Source organism: Protopterus annectens, chromosome 9.part0 (assembly GCF_019279795.1).
Source record: "Protopterus annectens isolate FY-2018-M chromosome 9.part0, PAN1.0, whole genome shotgun sequence".
Lineage (NCBI taxonomy): Eukaryota > Metazoa > Chordata > Ceratodontiformes > Protopteridae > Protopterus > Protopterus annectens.
Genome location: NC_056743.1, coordinates 1,313,944,699 through 1,313,969,463, shown reverse-complemented (window position 1 = coordinate 1,313,969,463; position 24,765 = coordinate 1,313,944,699). Strand labels below are relative to the sequence as shown.

Sequence of the window (24,765 nt, the reverse complement as noted above, 5' to 3'; positions counted from 1 at the left end):
CAAAGCCTTCGATACAGTCACCCATCCCCTACTGCTATCTAAACTTGCAGACCTTAATCCTTCTTCTTCCTCCCTTGCCTGGTTCTCCAGTTATGTATCCTGCAGGCAGCAATCTGTTAAATGGCTCTCTTTAACTTCTCCATTCATACCTTTCCCAACTGGGGTACCAAAAGATTCCATCCTGGGTCCTCTCCTGTTTAATGTCTTTACCAATGATCTCTATACTTCTTGTAAACAATCCTCCCTCATCCAATATGCAGATGACTCGACTCTCATCTCCATCTCAAACAATAGCGCCAATCTCCACACTCTTACTCAACAGGCCTTCCTATCCACTGAACAGTGGTTGTCCAGGAATCTACTCATTCCCAACCCTAAAAAGACCAAACTCTTATTTTCCCCCAATCTCTCTCTCTCACCTCAAATCCACCTTTACTATTTCTTCCTCTAATAATACTGTTATCCAAACTGAAGCTCACACTAAACTCCTTGGGGGTCATCATAGATGATGAACTCAAATTCAACTTGCACATCCTCCAAAGCATAAAAAGACTCATCAGAAACCTGGTTTACTTATCGCAACAAAAAATGTCTAACTACAAATGCCAGACTCTCCCTTGCACAAGCTCTTCTCCTTCTCTCCCTTCTATATGCTGCCCCAGTACTCACCAACATCAAAACTACTACTTTAAACAAACTCCAACAAACTTATCACAAGATAGCTAGATTTATCACAAACGCTCCATGCAATACACATCACTGCCTTGCTCTAAATACTCTCCACTGGTTAGCATTTCCCTATCTTTTACTGCTGTCACAACTACAAATGTTACACTTCATTCTTTACAAATCTTCATCCTGCCCTGCTCTCTCTTCCTTCATCTCTATCTACACTCCTCCGTGGAGTCTCCTTACCTCTAATCAGCAACTACTACAAATCTACCAACCCCAAACAATAGCTGGCAAACTCCTATATAAACACTCCGTCGCCCAAACCTGGAATAAACTCCCAAGAGACATTTGCTCCATAATTCACCCATCCCACTTTAAAGAAAAACTCAAACTTCATCTACTCAACTCCAAAATATATCCTTTTCAAGCCCCTAATTAAGCTCCCCACAATCCTATTTTGTACTTTCTCAGTCCCTCCACATACAGCTAAGTTCTCCATTATTGTGGATACTTATTAAATTCTACAATCAATACTGTTGGACTTAACTCTTTTTGTAAATATGTAAATATATTTTTTTAGTCTGTAAAAATATTGATATGTATATATCATGTGTTTGGATTTCTGCTTTGTCTCTCTAATGTTCTTGCATAATTGATTTTGACCATATTTTTGACTCAAATGTTTACTTCTCCGTAAACTGTTTGTGTTTTTTGTAGCTTTTCTCCTCGGGTCTCCACTGAAAATGGGCTACAAGTCCAGCTGGACCAACCCGGTTAACAAATGTCGATAAATAAATAAATAAGATGCATATGGCTACTAGTCTGTTCTCAGCTTTTCAATGTACATGTAAGCCAGAAAATCATTATGCTTATGGTAGATTTGGTCACATAGCAATAGCCTCTATACTTTAAAAAAATCTTAGCAAAAAGCTTGTGTAAAAAGAGCAGGAAGGAATCTTAGCACCAACTCATCACCTATTTTTAATGGGGAAAAAAAAGAGGGCTGATTTTATTCAGCTGGTTTCAGTGTGATCTCCATAGGTGCTGCTTCACTTCTCTCATTGTAGAGTTTTTTAAAGTGAGCTGCTGGTTTGTGTTCCCCCTCAACACCCAGGCTATCAGGAATAAGCAAGGGTGACGCACAGCTGTATTAGAGTATGTTTTTCAGGTAGGAGATCAGCTACTATTAGTTATTCCTTTATTTAACTTGCTCTGTCCCACTTTTGATATTGAACCTTTTCTCTAACTGTCCATTAACCATTACTGTTCTGCAAGCTCTAAGTAACTCACAACCTTGCATGCTTTCACTACAGGAGCATCTTCCTAAAGGTACAGACAGCAGCAAAACTAAAGCCTATTATTAATCCCAGAGATGCACATGGATAGATTGTACTCAGCTTTTCAATATACATGTAAGCCAGAAAATGCATTATGCTTATGGTAGATTAGGTCACATAATACCTTAAAAAATCTTAGCAAAAAACTTGTGTAAAAAGAGCAGAAAGGAATCTTAGCACTAACCCGTCACCTAATTTTAATGGGGAAAAAAGAGGGCTCAAAGGAAAGTACCTTTATATACTGTGCAAAGTTTCACCTGCAAAAAGATTTTAGCTCACTCCTGGTACAAATTAAAATGCTATTTATTTATTTATTTGACATTTGTTTACCAGGGTGGTCCGACTGGGTCTACAGAACCCGTTCTGAGAAGAGGCCCGGGGAGAAAAGCTCCAGATACAGTACAATACAAATACACTATAATCCAATACAATAAAGATTACATTAGAAATACTAAACAAAAAATAAGCTGAAAGAATAAACTTCTACAAGATGTAATATATTACCACACATCTAAACAGCTCTATACAGTTAAAACATTACAGACGATAACAGTCACTCTCATCAAACATGATGTAGAAATAGCAGCCAGAAAGTTAATGATGCAGACATATAGCGAGAGAGAGTTAAGATGAATAGAAGCAATAAAGCCTGAGCAGCAACTTAAGGATATGTTATAGAAGCAGAGATGGAGTTAGAAGAGCTTTAGGATCTTTCAGTCTGTGGGGGATTGAAATGTGAGGTAAGAGGAAGATCTGAGCATTAAGGCAGACTTTATGCAGGAGCAAAGCCATGTATTTTGGAAATTATTTTTTAAAGAGGCTTTGAAATGGGTTAGGCCAGGAATAAACCTGGTAGCTAGAGGTAGTGAATTCCAATGTATAGAGACAGAGTATGAATACAGAGAGTGACTAGGTTTTCTTGTGGGTTTTGAGATAGCTAAGAGATTTTTGTATTCTGATCATAGGGATTGATTTGGTGTGTAAGGTGCGACTAGATTGGCTAGTGCAGAGCAGGCAGTAGGCTTGAAAATTTGTGCAAGGTGGATAGCTGAATAAAGGCAAGTTGGTTGGGTAGTTCAAGCCAGTTTAATTCTAGGAGTGGTTTACAGTGGTGTGTGTGATATTTACAGTTTGTGGCAAACTTTGCAACATTGCTGTAGCACAGTTCCATCTTGCTTAGGGTAGAATTTTGTAAGTTAATTAAGATAAGGGCACCATACAGAAGAGAGGGAAGTAAAAATGTTTTGGAAAGGGTAGTTTTGGTTGCTGCAGTAAAAAAAAATGTTTGTTTCTATATAAAAATCCCAGTTTTTGGTGAGTTTTCTTTATATTTTGCTGTATATGGGGGTCAAATGAAAGTTTATAGTCAATGTTAACACCTAGAAGTTTGGTTTCCTGCACTATTTCTATGGCAGCGTTGTCAGATGCAAGGATGTTGAAATGATCAGTTACAAGGGAGGTGTTTTTGGGATGAAAGAGTACTAGTTTTGTCTTCTTTGGATTAAGAAATAGTTTGGCATTTTTTAGCCAGGATTCAACTGCTGTAAAGAACTGTTGAGTTTTTGAGATTAGTTCTGGTAGTGCTTGAGCAGTGCAGATTATGGTGGAATCATCAGCATATTGAATGAGGGTCCCAGGGTGAGAGGCAGTGTGAAACTAGACATTACGTCTTTCAGTTATAGTGTAAAATCTGGAAGTGTTGTAAACATGACCGAACAGACATTAAGTAAAAAAAATATAGCTAAATTGCCTGCAGCCAGCTGATGTATGGGAGAACATATAAAACACTGTGAATTTTTTATGTTATTTATTGATAAAATAAGTATTATAATGGATTATAAGCATAGTTCCAAGCGCCTCTAATTTTCAGCAACCTCAGTGATTCTGCATGAGACTTTTGCTGTGTCCTTCAAAAATATCAGAATTTCTATAATAATTACGAGGGGTGAATAGTACTATAAATTGCACTTAAAGGCTTTGTATCTCAAAAATGCATTTTAATGCAAATCATGTTATTTACATTTGAAGTGAGTATACATATTTTCAAAGTGTGTTCTATAATTTTTGGCCTTTGAACTTGATTATTTTTTACTTTGATCCTGATTCTTCAGGTTTAGGGCCATGGGTTACACTAAATGTACTGGCTTCAGCTTGCTTGGGAGAAGTTGGATAAATATAGTTCATTTAGAGTGGGAGACAATGGACCTTGTTTCATGATTATGAAACGTGTAACCTTTATGAAATAAAAATAACACGGAATTAACCATATTACTATGCTACCATTTCATGCTTCATCCAGTGGCTTATAGGAAGGGGCTCTTTGGCCTTTGAAGAAGGGGATGAAGGTCAAGAGAGGTGAAACTATGGGAAAAACTCCCATCATTTTTCTTGATTCACTTATAGAACCACCTCACTGATGAAGAACTTTTCTCTAGTAGACACATTCATGTCAGATAAGCAAATTTAACTTACTTTTGCTATATTTGAAATTAAAAAAGAATCAGATTTTTTATATAGCATACAATGCTAATTTCCGCCAAAGATGAGATGCAGATTTCCAGTGTATGGGTAGATGAACTAATCTATCAGTTATATGTAGTAAAATGTATTATAGTATTTGTGTGTATCTTTGTTATTAAGTCATCTAGCTATAATTTTTCAAAACTTGTACTATTATCTTTAGAAATAAGATTTTTTGGAAAGAACCACAACTGACCTAAATTGAGCTAGCTATAATCCTATATTAACTATATTAATTACAAAACAAAAATATGTTAACATACCTTTCGCTGCACTATTACAAATACAAAATAAAAAAAATAAAAAAAACTTGGTAATATAAAAATGTTACTAAAAGTGCATTCTGATTGAGAGAACAAAGGTAGGAAATTATTATAAAATCTTACAAAAACTACAGTAAAGCTATATTCAGAAAGTGACTTACAGTGGCCACATCCAAATAAAATATATGGGAATCAGTAAAACAGTAATTAAAAATGGAAAAATGGAATATGTAATGGCCTGAGTTATGTGATACATGAAGGATTACAGAACTCCATTTTATCATGATTGACTTTGCCATTCATTAATATACAAATATACATCTTATATATATATATATATATATATATATATATATATATATATATATATATATATATATATATATATATGGATCCCCTATGGAGGATCGACAGCTGACAACACCGACACCCACATCGCCGACATGAAAACACTGACACACGAAACACCGACAATGGGGAAACATTAAGTCTCCATAGTGCGAAATGGAAAGATTTCCATTCCTGCACTGTAGTGCGATCTCGGAGTTGGTATATTAAAGTTATGGGGAGTGGGGGGGGGGGGCGAATCAGAAAAAAGGGAATGTTATTTACCTTTTTCCTGCAGTAGCGCTGATTTCGGTGTTTCGTGTGTCAGTGTTTTGGTGTCGGTGATGTGGGTGTCGGTGTTGTCATGTTGTCAGCTGTCGATCTTCCATAGGGGATCTATTTTTATATATATATATATATATATATATATATATATATATATATATATATATATATAGGTATCATTTAGGCGTTTGAACTGTTAGATTATCACCAGAAAAACAACTGAACGAACATGCTGGCTTGTTCTCTGGGTGAGATCATGAACAGTGGGGATTGTCGAGTTTGCCCTTTCCACTCTGTAGAGCAATTTTGGAGTTCTTATATATAACTGGTAGGAGGTAGGATGCTAGGAGGCTTGCCCCTTGCAAAAAATACTGTTTATTTGTTTTTTTTTAATGTGTTTTTGGATCACCCACTTTTTATCACTCTTGTGCACTTTGATTATAGAAGTATATGACTATGTGCCACATCCTCACACACACACACACACACACACACACACACACACACACACACATATATATATATATATATATATATATATATATATATATATATATATATATATATATATATATATCATCTTCCTTCAGCTGTTCCCATTAGGGGTTGCCACAGCGGATCATCTGTTTCCATTTCTTCCTGTCCTCTGCATCATGCTCTTTCACACCAACCGCCTACATGTCCTCTCTCACTACATCCATAAACCTCATCTTAGGCCTTCCTCTTTTCCTCTTACCTGGCAGCTCCATCCTTAGCATCCTTTTCCCAATATACCCAGCATCCCTCCTCAGCACATGTCTAAACCAACGCAATCTCGCCTCTCTTGCTTTGTCTCCAAACTGTCCAACCTGAGCTGACCCTCTAATATACTGATTCCTAATCCTGTCCACCCTAGTCACACCGAGTGCAAATCTTAACATCTTTAACTCTGCCACATCCAACTCTGTCTCCTGCCTTTTCGACAATGCTACCGTCTCCAATCCATATAACATAGCTGGTCTCACTACCCTCTTGTAGACCTTCCCTTTCACTCTTATTGGTACCCGCCTGTCACAAATCACTCCTGTCACTCTTCTCCACCCATTCCATCCTGCCTGTACTCTCTTCTTCACCTCTCTTCCACACTCACCATTACTCTGGACTGTTGATCCCAAGTACTTAAACTCATCCACCTTTACCAGTTCTACTCTCTGCATCCTTGCCATTCCTCTACCCTCCCTCTCATTTACACACATATATTCTATTTTAGCCCTGCTGACCTTCATTCCTCTCCTCTCTATAGCATATCTCCACCTCTCCAGGGTCTCCTCAACCTGGTCCCTACTCTCACTACAGATCACAATGTCATCTGCAAACATCATAGTCCACGGGGCCTCCTGTCTAATCTCATCTGTCAACCTGTCTATCACCACTGCAAATAAGAAAGGGCTCAGAGCTGATCCTTGATGTAAACCCACCTCCACCTTAAATGTATCTGTCACTCCTACCGCAGTCCTCACCAATGTTACACTACCCTTGTACATCTTGTATATGGGACTACTAAAAATGAAAGAATGACTCAAACATCAGTGTACACAAGGTCGATCACAAAACATGAACTTTGCAAATGCAGACACACTACTACGCATGTGCAGAACAAACATTTTGGTACATACAAACAAATTTTGAAAAAAAAAATTAAAAATTACAAAAGATCCTTTTACTTAAACCTATAGCAGAAACACACACATACAAATATACAAATTATTTTGGTCAACTATCAATTTACCACTCCTACTCACAACCAATAACAAAAAGGATGACATCCCAAACCAATTTAATTCATACTTTACAAAACACTTTTATTTCTCTAATCTAAGAAAACACCCATCAACCCCATTAAACAACAGAGAGAGCTTCACTTTTCAACCTGTATCAGTCTTCGCTAATAGCAAACTGTTACATAATCTAAGCCAATAACCTTAGTTGCCAATAACCTACCATCTGAATATCTAAAAATAGTAGCAGATGCACAGTCCCTCCTCAACTCCATATTAATAACAATTTAATGCATATAATTATGTTCTAGCCATCTAGAACATGTAATACATTATTCCATTGCATAAAGGTGGCACTTGTACTGATTCTCAAATTACCAAGTCATCGCTAGCTTATCACCTCAGACAAAAATCTTGGAAAGATGTGTCTATACCCAGCTTATCAACTACCTCACTAACACAAATCTCCTATCTAAAACACATTACTTCTGTCCCCACCATAGCACAATCACTGCCCTCCTTAGATTTACAAATACCATAAATCAAAATAGAAATGAAGGTAAACTAGTCTCACCTCTCTCCACTTCAGTACAGTCTCCCACCAAAAACTCCTTGAACTTGCTAAAGTAGATGTAGATGAGGCTCAACTATTAACAGTTAGGGTAGAAGAAGATGAGATAAAAATGGTGACGTATAGCCAATCTACAGAAAATTCTCTAGGAACAGACGGTGTTCTTGAGGAAGTTTAAAAGCTAGGAAGGAAGAAAGTGATAATGATTGAACAGTATTTTAAAAGAAGGAAAACCACCTAAATCATGGAAAAAAGCTGGTTTTAATACCCAAAGATGGTAAAAACCCAACAAAGCCAGTGTCATATAGGCCTATCTCAATTCTAAACCATGACTACAAAGTGTTTATGTCCATAATGGTTCAATGAATGGTAAAGGTGATGCCAAAATTGTCAGATATGGATCATTGTGATTTTGTGGAGTGGAGGTAAACATTTTACAGCATTAATAAAACAATGATGATCCAGGGTGAATCAGAATGTAAAAAAATACCATTGCTGTTGGTGGGTCTTGATGCATAAAAAGCATTTGACAGTAGGACAATGGAGGCATTTACATTCCATGACACAATAAAGGTTAAGTAGGAGGATATATGAGGGATCAGAAGCAAATTTTAAATTGGGGGGGGGGGTTCCTCTCTGATAAGCTTTGCTTGAAAAGTGGAAACAGGCTGAGGTGTCCTCTTTCCCCTTTCTTATTTTGAATCATTGGCAAAGAAAATAAGGAACTCAGAAATTCAAGAATGTAATTGGTATGGTAATCAAGAAAAGTTGGCTTTATTCACAGATGATAATCTATTGTACCTGATAAAACCATAAAAGTATATTTCAGTGTTGTGGAACATTCTGAGACAGTTTCAGCTCTATTTGAGATACAAAATTACTGAAGATAAAGCAAAAGGAATAGCTATAAACTATATACCCACACACAAACTGATTTATCATACACATAGTTATGGGGGTATGATAAAATTAAATATTTAGGAGTATGGGCTAAAAAGGATTTTGTTGTGATAGCTCAGGATATGTGGGGAGAGCTAAACAAAAGATAATACAAAAAACTAGAAATTGGAAGCTCTGTTTTATGGATACTGATAGCAAGATGCAAGTAGTGAAAATGCTTTTAGTCCTTTTAGCTTTATACACAAGTCAGACATGTTTTTATCTACCAGAGGAGAAGTTGTGGATAGCAATTAATTAAGAGTTGAAGGATTTTATCTGGGAGGGGAAAAAGGCAAGAGTCAGGTGGGATAATTTGATCCTTCCCATAGAACAAGTTGGTTTGGGACTACCTGATTTGAAGGGGTATTTCAGAGCTCCACAGTTAATCTCTCATACATAGCAGAAATATAGACTTCAAAGTGGAAAGGAATGATGATGATGAAACAGGAGGGAAACTCAAGAAATAAGGAGAGTCTGGGATTTTGATGCAGATCCTTAAGGAGTTAACAGTAATCATACAGAATATTATAGGTTCATAGGTTCATAGGTTCATACTAGGCTATCTGCCCTAGGGCATTTATAAGCCTAGCCAGAATGTGTTTGGCTTTCGCCACCCATTTTAAATTTATTTTGCTATGCCCTTTTTCGAGGTTAGTATACTGTGCCTCTGTCTAACAGTGACACAGAAGTGTTACCCGGGGTAAACCTACGATCTCCCATCCACTCATCAAGATTCCTCTTGAAGAGAGTCAATGAGGGACTCTGCCTAACCTGGACTGGGATTTTATTCCAGAGTGAAGGGAGCCTCTGGGTTATGAATCTGGCCCTCCAGCATGTCCTATTTATTTCAGTGCTGAGGTTCAAGTCTCGAGCGTAGCTCGATGGGATTTGGATTTTCTGAGGTGCAGCATGTCCATTAATTCCAGGTTGGACATGGCTTTATACGTCAGGCACAGATCGCCTCTGAACAGGCGGTATGCCACTGAGTAAAGCTGGAGTTTCTTTAACCGGGCAGCATATGGCATCTGTTTGAGCCCTTTGATCCTCTTGGTGAGGTACTTTTGGGGTCTTTCCAGTTGCTGCAGGTGTCTGGTAAGGTACATCCCAAAAGGGGCATTGTACTCAATTATGGGCCTGATGAGGGATGAGTAAAGAGGCACGATGACCTCCCCTGATCTAGATGTGTATCCCTTCGTGATTAGGTGGGCTATATAAAATGTTTTCTAACCACTTTGGCCACGTGGTTGTCAAATGAGAGATTGCTATGAACTTGGGTCCCCAGGTCCCTAATTACGTCTTCTGTACTTAATGGATTACCACCTATGTGGTAATTTGTGGGCACTTTGTTTTTGCCAAAGAGGATGACTATACACTTTTTGGCATTTAGTTTGAGGCCATGGCTCTGGCACCAGTTGTCTGTTTCTATGAGGCCCTTTTGGAGGATGCTTGTGTCAGCTGGAGAGTCAATTATGGTGCCCAGTTTGCAGTCATCTGCGAACTTGGTCAGCCACAGTCCTTCCGTGTTGGCCTGTACCTCCGAGAAATATATACCGAACAAGAGAGGTCCCAGGACTGAGCCTTGTGGGACACCACTTGTAACTGGTTTGGAGTCTGACATGGCTCCAGCAATTCTAACCATGTGGGTTCTGTCCTTGATCCAGTTTGCAATCCATCTAGTGACATAGGGGTTTATATTTAAGCTGGTGAGCTTATCTATAATGCCCGAGTGGGGTACTGTATTGAAGGCTTTTGCAAGGTCCATGTAGGCTGTGTGGACCACCTTCCCCTCGTCAATGGCCTTGGTGACTGTTTCAAAGAAATCAACCAGGTTTAAGAGGCAGGATCTGCCCTTAACAAAGCCGAACTGGGTAGGATCCAGTGTCTGTAGGTCCCCAATATCTTTATTTATGAGGTCCATGATGATCCTTTCCATAGCTTTGCAGACCAAGCTAGTCAGGCTTATGGGGCGATAGTTTCCAGGATCCGTTGAGGCACCACCTTTATGGAGAGGGACCACTGTTGCTGTACGCCACTCTTTGGGCACATATCCTGTAGTAAAGCTGAGATTGAACAGTAGTTTTATGTTTGGGTTTAGCTCTTCTTGGAGTTCATGTAGGACGCAGCCCGGGACACCGTCTGGTCCCATTGATGCTGTGTTTTTTGCTTTGGAGAGGGCGGCTCTTACCTGAGCATCTGAGATGTCAGGGGGGCAGCACTCTGCTGGGATAGATATTTGCCCTTTTGGTGGAGTGGGGGGGGGGGGAGTTTGCACTGAACCTGTCAGCTAGGATGTTGGCAATGTCTGTGGGTTCAGTGTATTTTTTGTCATATTGGACTAATTCTGAGCATATCTGGGAATTACCACCCAGGTTCCTAACATAACTAAAGAAAATCTTGTGCAATTTTTCTCTCAAAGCTGGCCTTAGACAATTTTATGAGTGCCTGTAGTTTTTTGCTAATACTGATCAGTGATGCCTTCCCTTTTTGGGATTTTGCTCTATCATTTAGTAGCTTCCTCCTTCTATTGTATAGTTTGTTTATGGCTGGGGTCCACCAGACAGGGCGTCTGCTTTTGGAGGATTGGGTCTTGGTTTTATTTGGGGTCGCGTGATCCATGCATTCCTGAAGGTGTTCATAGAATGCGTTTATAAAGGATTCTGTGGTCTGGGCCGTATTTTTCACAGGCCCGGGGGCTTTGAAGGATTCCACCTCAGTTTTGAGGAGTGTGAAATTTGCTTTAGAGAAGTTTTTCACTGTGGTTTTCTAGACAGGGGGTGGGGTCGAGATGTGAATATCCAGTGAGATTAGTTTATGGTCTGATCTTACCAGTGAGGGATACACTTCTGGTCTGGAGCATAGAGTCCCCATGTTGGTGATGATCAGGTCCAGTATGTTTTCCCCTCTTGTGGGAGTGGTAACTCCCCCACAAAAGGAGGGGGAGTATATATATTCATCAAAGATACCCAAACATCCAGGTTGGTGGCAAAGCACGAAGCATCAGAGACTATCCATGTGCAACTAACAGTGGGTAAAACTGCCTTCCAGTTTATAGCCTGCTACAGACCACCCTCCCAAACCCAGGAACCCCACTCGGTCTTCCTGAGAACACTGAAAAATATGAAGGTCTCTCCAAACACCATTATATTGGGTGACTTCAACTACCCAAACATAGACTGGGAGCATTACTCTAGCTCCAACACCCTAGCCCAAAGGTTCCTAGAATTTATAAACTCAAATGCTAGCAGGAAATACTTTAAGAAATAAGTTAATACGTGAATAGAAAAAGGAGACTCTTCCAGTAGGGATGATTGCAATTAGGGGTACAGAGAATAGGCTAAAGGGGGCTGGGATTTGCTGGAGAAAAACTGGAAAAGAAACCAAGGTATTGGGAGCAAATAATTACAGAGGGAAAGGTAATAAAATGGGAAGAGGCAAAGAATACATTTGGACTGCAGGCTAGAGACTGTCTACTTTATCAAGGATTGGTATCTAGAGCAGACATTGCTGGTAAAAATGGGATAATTAGCAGAGCATATAAAATATTGCATGATTACTACAGGAATCAATCAGAATCAGAGGAAGTTAGAAAGGATTGGGAAGAGAGACTGGATAAGCAATTTACAAAGAAACAATGGGAGGATATAAGTATGGCTCTTAATATGCAACAACATTTAGAAGAGTTAGGATTTTTCCTTGGATTTGTTTGCATATGTATTTTTATACCCTGAGCAGATTCCAAATAATTTTTCCTCAAGTAAGTTATAAATGCTGGAGGTATGACTGGGGAGTGCAATGAGCTGGCAGACTTTAAAAATTCCCTGCAAACTATCCTGTCAGAAATACTGGGTGAACAAATTGATGAAACTAAGGAAATGATTTTTTGAGCTGTGATACAAAATCAGAACTGTCTAGACATAATAAGACATTGCTGAGTTTAATTCTGGTGGCTGCCAAAAATCAGTGACTGGAAAATGGAAGTCACACTCTAAACCAACTATACTAGGAATGAATATGGTAACAGAGATGAAAGAACTGGAAGTAGGGTAGGAGAAAATTATAAAGAAAAAGTGTGATTGTGGGAACAATACATGCAGAGTAATATTATGGAGGAGAAATGGGGGAAGGCAGGAACTGAATGGTTTATAGGTTCATAGGTTTATAGGTTGGTACTAGGCTATCAGCCCTAGGGCCTATACAAGCCTAGCCATAACAATCCCCTGGCTATTTCTTCCCACACTATTTACTTCCCTGGACCCCTGTCTAGCAATGTAATGGCCAAATGACAATGATTCTGTAGAAGATTACATGTGATTTGAATATTTGCAACTGAAAATATGTCAATATAGTTTGTTTTCATTTATATACCTGTATGGTTGCATATGTCATAAGTGATAATTCAAAATGTTTCTTCTTTAATAATAATATAAAAGAAACTTCTTGAACTCTCATCACTTGGACTTGGTCAGTCATCCTTATACTGGTATCACAGCTATCTGTCCAACAAGCTGTTAAATAAAGTCAAGAACTTTCACCATTTCTCCCAGTCATAGTTGGAGTCCCACAAGTATCAGTACTGGGTCCACTTCCATACAAGTTTTTCACTAACCATCTTCATACTGCAAGCAAACATGCTACCACTATATAATATAAAGATGGTTCTGCACTTATCTGCCCTCCTCTAAATCTCCCAAAACTTCATGAAAGTTAGACAACTTTCCTTTTCTGCTGGAGAATTTTGGCTAGGTAAACCTCAGATGCTTCTAAACCCAAATAAAACAAAGTTAATGCACAACTTCTAAGAAATGCAACAACCTAAAACATACCTTCCATATATAGTCAGCAAACAACCTTTAAGTTGGAGCAGTTCCTAAAACCAAGTTAATGAGAATCCTAACTGATAATCAACTAAAATTTGACCTGAACTTCTAACAACTCATTAAAAATAAATAAATAAATAAATAAATAAATAAATAAATATATATATATATATATATATATATATATATATATATATATATATATATATATAAATAAATAACCTCCTTGCTCCCTCTACAGGGCTAAGTAATATATCACAGATAATGCTGGAAAATCATTTGTCAGATCATAGTTAATTTTGCTGCAATCTCCCCATAAAAAGCACATAATTTTAACACCTTAATTAAGTTAAACTGTGTACAATTACCTAGTCTCTTATCCTTTTCCCAACTAGTCACAGCACATAAAACATATCTATATGCCAGAAAAATGCTCTGCACTCCAAAACATTCTGCAGTACTATTCTTGCTACAAATACCTGTGCTGTAGCAATAAATACTTCCTGCTTACCATTAAGTCCTTCAAGGCAACTGCATCTCTAAATTATGGAATTCTATCCACTCGCAATCAAACTGACAGACAAGTGAATATGTTTTAAAACTCAGCTTAAACAGACCTAAATTGCACCTGGCTTTGTACATGTTCCACTGCCATATAACCTAACCTACATGATTCATTATCACAACTGTATGGATACTTCTCTCAGAACATCCTTGAAAGACTCTTTATGTAGAGAATATTTCAACCACTCTTCTCCGTCTGTTTTGTATGCCCCCCCCTTCAGCATCCATCTCATTTTTCTCCTTTCTTCACACTCCCCTAACTACTTTCTCAAATTGACTAACTAGCCTCCATGGGGGTTACTCTTCCAGCATGCTACAATTTACTCCTTCTTGTTCTTTAACTATTTCTCTTTTGATAAATTATTTTACCTCTGAAGGATAGATTGCTTTTTCACTCTCACTATATGTGTATAAACAGTATTCATACCTATCAGTTACCATAGCTGCATGTGTTAACAGCTATTTGGCCACATACACTGAATTAATACTGTATGATACAGTTCTTAAATCTATGCAAAAATTTCATGCAAGGGTACTTGGTGTTAGTTGCCTTATAATGTAAATGAATAATTTGTTTTAAAATATGTTATAAAACTGTTTTTAAGCTGCACATTTTACAAGTATTAATTTTACATGAAACATTTCTGCATTTTATGCTATAAATGTATGTAAAGATATTAAGCTTTTCTTTCCAGGCTCCAGTGAAAATGGACTTCCCCACTCAGTGAGATTGTTCTGGTCAAGAAAACAAACACAAAAAGAAATGAGTAAATACAGAGTGAAGTATGACACATCTAATTCCAATGTCTCCTTCTTGAATATGATATCATTTTCATAGAAAGTCCACTATTATGCTAAAAGTAAGGGTCAAAGACTGATCATTCTATGTATAAAATAATCATTATCAACCAGTAAGCTGCAAAGCACCACTGTTAAAAAGTAAGAAGACCATGCCCTGTATCCTGCCAACAAGGGAATCTGCCTAGTTATGAGCCTTGAATTATATGAGCGAAAGTGGATCAGGTTCCTATTATGTTATTGAACTTCAACAAGTCCGAACCCTATATAGTCAAAACCATATAGTCGAACTTGCTGAAGTTCGAACACACACAAAAAAAATAAAGAAATAAAAGATGCAACAGTAAACTAACTGTTGCAAGCAGGTGAGCAAGCCCCCCTGCATCCCCCACCCCCCGTGCTTTAAATATACCAACTCCGAGACCGCACTATAATGCGGAATAAGAATATTTCCCTTTACTGCACTGTAGTTTACTGTTGCATCTTTTTTGTTTTTTTCTTTCCGTGTTCGAAATTTTGAAACTTTGAACAGACAAATTCGATATTGCCATGTTCGAAGTTTCAAAATTCGATCACGTAATAGGAACCCAAGTGGATCAGTTTTAGTAATCCATCTCTCCTACAGTCAGTTATGGGCCATCTGTTTTATCAAAAATAAGGCACAAGTACAGGTGAGATTCCTGCCTCCTAACTGTAAGCAGAGCTGCTGCCCCTAGTGGTATGGAGGAGTGAGGAATTCCATTTCAGCTTCTACAAAGACCTGGGTTTGAGAATAAGGTAAGCAGTGCCAATGGTCAGCTGGAAGAATGAGGTATAAACACTGCACAAAATATACAGCTTTCCCAGGAACATGAATAATGTACATGTTTAGGAAACTGGTGACAAATTGCTGTTAATTGCAGAAGAAGGAAAACCTTAAAAATGAGAAATGACTTCTCATGAGGCCATTTATACGCCTGAGGGGTCTTCATTAATAGGATGTACCTCAGAGTTACATAGGGTGTATGACAGCTGAAAATAGAACAACAAAACACTGAAAGATAGTCAATTATTTTAAACTAATTTCTGTTACACACTAACCTTAGAATGTGTATGCTTCTTTACATAGTCCCAGGGTAACACAGATACCCCTTGCATCCGATTCTTCACTAAGCGCATCAGCTATGCGATCTTTGAACTTGTTCATAAGTTTGCTACATATACGTCGCATAAACCTCAGCTCAGTGCAGAAGGCGTCAAGTTTTTCTTTAATTTCTTCCTGCACAAAATAGAAAATCAAAGAATCAGCAAGGCAAAAATATGGCCTAAAATAATGACAACAGCATAAAAAATGAACCTAGGGCAACTTTTCATGGATTTTTGATCAGTACATTTCCTGCTTCCCTACATAGGATATTTAATGTTTTTGATGTTAAAAACATAAATTGGCTATTGTAAGCTCAGTTACACACAGAACTATAACAAATGGATGTACTGAACACTGAAAACGTTATGCTAAAAAGAGACAGATATTGGAAGGTATCAAATGTACATTATGACAGTATAGAAAGAAGTTACATTAAGTGAAGACACAATGATCTGAGATAATGAAACGTGAAATGGATGATAGATGAGGCTGATAATGTGATGTGATATGTGTGGGAATTAAGGGATTATACAACATGGGGTGAGCAATAAATAAATAAAATGCAGGGACAAGAAACAGAAAGGGACTCAGGACAGTTGTATGTGAAGTCATAAAACAGTAAGTAGATGTACAGGGGAATGTGATTATTTCCTTCAAGAGGAAAATACAAAGAACTTCCATTTATTTTACTTATTTCTTAACAATTCAATACATGTCTTACTCATGTAGAAATTATCTGAAATAAAAACACAGTACACCATGAAAAACCCAGCAAACATTTCAGCATATTACCACTTTTAGTCAGGGGCTTTACATCATATTACCATGTACAAACATTTGTAAAAGAAAAAAAAATAAGTGCAGTCGTTGCTCATTGGATTGTTGATACCTATGGTAAAAGTCAAAACACACTTTACAAAGTCTTTTCTGCAGCTCTTGCAGTTCAAAATATGTGATACGTGATAATAAGCTCTTAGTTTCATCTTATTTAATCAAAATAAATTCATATTATTAATCTTATAACTTTAGCAGATGACTTCATCTACACATCACATAAGTGAACATCAAAGCCTTTGTAGTATGTATAAATTGGGTCTATATCAGTTCAACGAAACAACACATCATTGAATACAACAACCTCGAACTTCTAATCAGGAAATCTAAAAACATCGAATGCTCAGAATAGCAAATTCTTTTCCCTGGGAAAAAAATCACTGTTCCGAGATACACACACACAACACAAGCACACCAAAAAAACAGCAATCCACACACATACACTTAAAATCCCACATCTAACCCTACACTAAACTGTACATACAGTACTATCTATCTCCTATCCTTTACCCAAACCCTAACCCTAAGGTCTATCACTATCGCACACTCACGTCACCCACGCCCTAACCCTAACTCACATACCCCACCCTAACCCTAACGTCCACACAGTCGCACACATACCTGAACCCAGTCAGTAACTTTCCACCACAGTGCTGAAAATAGCGAAGTCACAGAAACGGACAACCAAATTCTTTCCCTAGGAAAAAAAATTGGTTATCTGCAGCTTTGTTATTTTCAGCGGTCACTGTTTTTGGGTCGATATTAGACCATTTGAAGTATTAACACTTCGATGATCTAATATAGACCCCATAAATTGATTTAAATCTCATGCAAGTGTAATGCCAGCATGACTGTACTAGCATGTAAACATTTATCACATGCACTCTACATGTACTACAATTCTGAGATAAATTGTGATGTGGCATGATACATACTACACTACATATGATCCTAATAAACCACTGCAGGCATGCAGAATGTGACTGTATAAGTGGCAATAATGATGCATTGCCTTCAGTTGTTCATATGTGAAGACATGTTGGCTATTCTACCTATGCAAATACTTCATGTTTCAGTATGTCAACATGATATTCAATTGTTTTATATATATTTAAGACAAACCCTGCATATCTGCAAGTTCTAACACATTCAACTTTATTCCTATGACCTTCTTTCAGAAAATAAAACATGTATTGGTGACCAGAAATGTGTTGTTTAAGTGGATTAGAAAGCCACAGTAGATCATGCCCATTTCTCCTCAGAATTAAACTACCTCTGCAATCTTTCCATGCCAGCAGCTAATGGTAACTTACTTTAAAAAATGTCATGGAAAACATCAATGTGATCAAATGATATAATACAGAAAGGTAATCTTAAGAAATTAAGGGGTTATATATCATAAGAGGATACCTGAAATGAACTGAGTGCTATAATACTGTCAGGTGGTATCCAGGGAAGAGGATTGATATAACGCAGCACAGTAATACCGAGAAGGAAATGCTTTTCTTTTATTTGGTCCCACCAGGATGACAATCTAGCACCTCTAGTGCATTGTTGAGCCATGAATTATGAATGAAGTTTCTCTTTACAACCTGACATAACACTGCATATTACCTCAATGACAGCACCTCATATTATGAGAAGGGTGAGGTGATGAAATAAAGCACATACTATGGGGGGGGGAGTGATGTAGTGGGAAAGTAGACTACTAGGATACTAAGAACTGAAAATGTCTAACTCATCAAGTTAATGTTTGGATGGGTCAGAGTAATCTTAAACCACAAGATGATATTCGTTAATGAGGAAAGGCAATGTAATACAAGATATTGTCTGGGAAAATGCAAGGTGATCTCATACAACAAGATGATATCTGGGAGTATTGCAATTATATAAAATGGCAAAGTTATATGAGGAAGATGTGATGCAATATAGCAATTTCTTTGGCACAGTAAGTGATGCAGTATCTGAAAAGAATAAGTAACATAACAGGTCAAAATTTAGTCTGTAAGCAACAGCATGAATAATAAAGGAATGTGATACTAAAAATGGAAGGGGTTATCTAACACAAAAAAAAACTGGCGCTATGTAAAGCAGTTATGAGTACAACAGAAAAAGATGTTACATGTAACTGATACCTGAGAGGTGTAGCATATGTATACTAATGAGGACTGACCTTCATGGCAGGACTGCATAGATTCATAGATAATCCAAGGACACTTGAGTCTCATGATCATTTTCACCTTACCAGTACCTTAGACTGCACCTTCTTCCTCCTGCTCGACCACATTAGCTAATCTTGGAATAAATTGTTAGATACCTAACCAGTCATCTAGTTTATATCTAAAAGGAAGATAGTGATGTGCACTGCTTAACATGAAGGAAACATTTATTTTCCAGATGTTTGGAAGACACTATGTTATAAACCTGTCCCTTCACTGCGCTTTTCTTGTCAATTGGTGAAGATTAAGGTCCCTAGTTCTAGTACTGGTAGAAATAATTAACTTGCAGAGGTCCAGGACAATTGAGTCTCTAACAGTGTGGTAAGCAAGACAGAGAACTCCCCTCAAAAGTCTATAAGACACTGAATAAAGGCAGACAGTTTCCAGCCTCTCTTGGTAGATCAGAGACTCTAGGCCTATGATTTTCTTAGCTAAAAAACATTAGTGTCTTTATAATTGTTTCACATGCTTAGTAAGATACATCCCAAATGGAGCACGGTACTTTATAAATGGCCTGATCAACCTGAATATAACGGAGTGATTACCTCTTTAGATGTTGATAGTATTCCTTTAGCAATTAGCTGGGCTAAATAAAAGGATTTCCTGACAACCGCTGTCACACAATGGTCAAGTACCTTATTCCATAACTGCATTCCCATTTCGAAGAGTGGTGTTGCCTGGGCAGTATGATGAGGGAAGGTGTTGTCCACTAAAAGTGGTGATACTACACTTTTTAGAGTTTAGTTTGAGCCCATTTTTATTACACCAAGAATTTACTAGGTTGACTTCATTCTGAAGGGTCTGGATGACATAGGGTGACTTAACAACAGCCCCTAGGATACAATCATCAGCAATCTTTGTTAGCTAGAGCTCTTGATAGTTCTTGACCCTTTGTTTGAAGCTCTGAGAAGTAAATACCAAAAAAGAGAGAGGTCCCAACACCAAACCCTAGGGGACACTGCTGGTCAATTTCATGCACTCTAATGAGGAACCTGCAACTCGCATTGTATGTTAATGTCTTTCAGTCAGTTTGCTATCCATCTTAACACAAATGGGTTGATTTTTAAAGTGTTTAGATTTTGCATGATGCCAGCATAGTGAATGGTGTTGAAGGCCACGGTCAGGTCAAGATACATTGTATGCTCTGCATAGCTACCATCTACAGCCTCTGTAACCCTTTTGATGAAATTCACCAGATTAAATAAACAAGCTCTACCTTGCACAAAGACAAAGTTTTGGGGTCAAGTGTAACAATGTAACAAGATTCTTGATATTACCATTTATGAGGTCAGTTCTAATACGTCCCATGGCTTTGCATTGGAATCTTGTAAGTCTAATAGCTCTGTAATTACCCAAGTTAGTCTTTAGGCCACCTTTATGGGGCATCACCACTGATGTGCCCCACTCATCAGGGAAAAAAAAACAGTAGCTAAACCTAAGGTAAACTGTTGGAGGAGTGTGTCTGGAAGGACAAATTCATAGGTTCACAGGTTCATAGGTTGGTACTAGGGCCTATACAAGCCTAGCCATAACAATTCCATGGCTATTTCTTCCCACACCATTTACTTCCCTGGACCCCTGTCTAGCAGGGTGACTGATGTGATATAGGTTCATAGGTTTGATATAGGGTCATAGATTAACAATATTAAGTAAGCATCATGGCATATTGTCGGTTTACTATCATAATTCCGACGTGCATCTTGTTGACACCACTGCAGCGAATGTCAGGGGGTCGATTGGTGACAATGTCGAGCCTAACATTGTCGAAGTACAAATCTCGCCCCTATCTCAACTCATGTTAAAGCCTGTTTGGGGGTCGAATCTGAGATATACTTTCGGCAATGTCGGAATTCGACATGGTCACTTTTGTACTTGGGAGTCGGAGATACCGGCATTCGACCGAATGCACTTCTGAAGTATGATAGTAAACCCATATTTTCATGTGCCATGACGGAAGTATTTTTGATCTTGGTTAGCACTTTCAGTAAATGGCAGAAATAATTGGGGAGTAAGGGATTTATTTGCTTTTGGACTATGAATAGAGACTGAATTTGTTCATAACTATATTGGCAATGTCATTTGTGTCAGAATAAGAGACCTCATGATGAATATGTTCTGCACAATGCAGGGTATTAATATAATTATTATTATTTTTAGTTTTCTAACATAACTAAAGAAGGATCTGTAATTATCTTTGGCTTCAGACATCAGCCTTAGTTCAGTCTCCTTTAGTGGAGTGGCATTCTTCAGATTTTTGTAATACTTTTGATATTGTCACTGAGAAGATGGGTTTTTGATCTAATAAATAATGTAAAGGGTTTCTTTCTTTCACTGTAAAGTTTATTTATGGTGGTGGACCACCAGGGTGGTTTGTTTTTGAATTTCGCATGATAGTTGGTTCTGGTAGGGACTACTAGCTCTATACATTTTTCTAAATGGCTATAGAATTCCTGAGTGAAGTTTGCTGCTGTATCAAGGTTGGGGATGAACAGTGCTAAGTGAACATTGATATTTCATCTTAGACAGTTGAGGCTGGCACATTTGTAAGACTTACATTCAGTGAGGTTTGCTGTAGGGACTTTTGGAAGCTTAAAAGACATTGGAAGTAAAAAGACTAGCTTTTATTTTACTAGCTAAGGAAACTTTTCTCTTGCTGCATATAAGGTGAGATGCACATACTGTATACTGACCCAGGCATTTTGCTGAAATATTAACCATGACTGAGCTGTAGTGAAATCCTATGGGGTAAAATGGCATTCTTGAAAGTGATTTGAATTGAATTATATTAAAACCCTGTGATTTTTTTTTTTATTTTAAACTGCCTTAGGGTAAATGATGAATGAGGACCAGTTCAGAAGGTTTACCTCAAGGTGTACATGGGGTGTACACCTTGCAGCAACTATTTCCAGTTCAGAGACAGCCTAGTCCTACCACTGTATGTTAGCATGAATATGTGCAGCACCACATTGTGCTCTCTCTCTCTCTGTGGCCATACTAAATGCTAAGGAGGCATTCCAGGGGACAGGCATATAATAATTAGCCATGTGATCACTCCTGAAAAAGCCTTTCAGTAAGCACTTTATGTAGCTGAATGATTTAGAGAATTGCACAGCTATGTAAAGTAATAGGGACAATCACAGTTACTTGTGTTAATGAACATGGTCAAAATCTCATGTTTACCTGATCATGTTAGAAGTAAGTGTGGGTGAGTTTAGAAGACAGGTGGTGCTGGGGGGATGAGTGCATGGGTTTATGTGCAAGGCTGCATATGGGAGTGCATGCATGTGTTTGTACCTGCATAGGAGGTTGCAGTAAGGGGTTAGTGGATAGACAGGGTAGTTGTGTGTGTGTGTGTTTGTGTTTTTGTGTGTGTGTGCGCGTGTGTGTGTGTGTGTGTGTGTGTGTGTGTGTGTGTGTGTGTGGGGGGGTCTTTCACACCTCAACACTCCCCCTAGACTAATGAGCTAATCCTGCAGTATTGTTGGGGGGTGAAAAACTAGCTACAAAGGATACTCTGCAAATCATACCTTAAAACCAGTTAGAAAACCAAGGAAGAAAGACAACATGGGTCTGAGGACATGAGCGGTGCTCTATATAGTGTGCCCTAAAAGTTTTAACAAAAATTCAAACTCTGTACCCTCCAACCAAAGATATTAGTCCTCTGTACTAATAGGGATACTTAAAAATATTATCCAAGTGTTTTTATTTTAAGTAAAGTGAAAGCAGAGGAAAGGTTTTGAGCTGTACACCCTTGATACAGTGATCATCATCATTAATCAACTAGTTGCACTAACTAATCAGTCAGTAGAGACAGTGTTATTTTACATAATAATAATAAGAAGAAAGAAACTCTAATGTCTGCCATGAATCAGAAATGGCAACAGTTTGTGAGTTGCAAAGGGAAAGAGCACCTATAAGGGGGTAACAGCAGGAATGTGTCCATATGAGATAAGAGGAGGCTTCTGTAGAAAACTGGGAAGAGCACTAGATGAGATATATAAACTATTACTCAGACTATCTTAAAAAGGTAATAAAGCAACAGGTATTTTTTTCTGTCTGGCACTATTTACTGACTGTAATGATCCATGATTTATGTGGGCAGGAACAAAACAATACAAAGACACATGGGGATGTTTTGTCAACTCAGTGACAGAAAAGAGGTAAGAGTTTTTTTTGTGTGTTTGCACGTGTCTTATGTTTGAATTTGTGTATGTGTCTTGGGCAGTAAATGAGGCAGGTATCCGTAACAACACTTTATATGGGCCAGCAGTGTGAACTACCACTGGAAAATATTGATTTGCATTTGTGAACAGCAATTCATAGAAATGAAAATCAGCTGATAATCGGGTTTATCCTCATTGTATCTGACATCTTTCAATCACAAATTGCTACATTGTATCAGTAACACCTTTATTATCTCAGTTCTTAACACCAGGACTGAGGGTCTTTCTGAATCCCTGGGATGGTGTCTCATATACAGCTAAGAAATCCAACATCTCAGGGTTTGTGTGGAAGTGTGACAGCTACCCCAACCCACACACACACACACACACACACACACACACACACACACACACACACACACACACACACACACACACACACACATGTAATGTAACCCCTCACTACTACCCTACTGCTACCTGTCAGGCAGAATATACACTCACTCATACAAGACATTCAGCCCCTTGCTTACAGTCATTACTCCTTCATATACCACCAGGAGAATCCAGGGCCTCAAATATCTACCATATATAAATAGGCTAAAAGTCCTATCCCTCTACTCAGTTTCATACAGACTCTTCGGACGTGACCTCTGAATGGCATACAAAGCAATCTCGGACCCCACCTTGATGAGACTGCTGCATATCTGCAAGTCAAGCTCAACTTGAGTCACTCACATGCATGGCCTCAACCTGTTCTGCGACATCAACAGGAGTTGTTGGTGGAACAGATTTGTGTCCCAGAGACTCTATCTATGGAATAGACTCCCTCTCCACATCAAGCATAGTTTAAGTGCAACCTGGATAACTGGATGGGAAAGAGAAAATATACCCCTGGGATTCCACCTATGTCCCTGCTGAACTGGGGCATCTAGTGCTGACTTGTCTAAACATGAGATAAACTCTTGGATAGGCTTAAAGGGCCTCAGGGCCAGTAGCCTATTAATCTCCTATGATCCTGTACTTTGGACTAAGGGTACTCTTCTTAGTTAAATATAGCTTTAAATAAGCATAAAAATAGAGACCAAGAGATTTTTCCACCCTTTTAACCAAAGGGCTTCATCTACTTTCCCACTCTTTCCATCTGGTCCTTTCTTCTGTTGCTAGTATTCTTCTCTACATAACATAATCCATAAAGCAAAAATCTTAGTCACCAATGATTCTGCCTAAGATAAATTGCTAGAAAGAAAGTTGGAAGTCTCAGAAAAACTGCTATACTTAGTGATATGCAATAATTTTAAGAGCTGGAACTACTGAAATTTGTTCTTTAAGACCAGGAGGGTTGGAAGCATTAAGATTCAACAGCTATACTAACTTTCTATATTCAAGAAGGGTGTCCCATTGGTCTCCCCTTTCATTATGTGGTACCACTTCTAAAATACCAAACCTGAACATTATAAAGTTAGCACAGTCCAGGGTGTGTTTAAAAAGGGAATTATTTTCTTTTTTCCTTAGAATGTCATAGCTGTGTTCGTAAATTCTCTTACAAATCTGTCCTTCAGCTTTACTGATG

The 24,765-nt window shown here is 38.1% G+C and overlaps 1 protein-coding gene across 1 annotated transcript in view; it reads right to left on the bottom strand.

The window, feature by feature from the left end:
- The window catches only part of LOC122810946 (pulmonary surfactant-associated protein B-like), a 189,335-nt gene that overhangs the window by 11,654 nt on the left and 152,916 nt on the right, over window positions 1-24,765 (bottom strand). The window contains exon 4 of the mRNA XM_044082475.1: window positions 15,931-16,108. Within this exon, the coding sequence (XP_043938410.1) occupies window positions 15,932-16,108 (177 nt within the window). The 3' untranslated portion in view covers window position 15,931. The remainder of the gene's footprint in view (window positions 1-15,930; window positions 16,109-24,765) is intronic.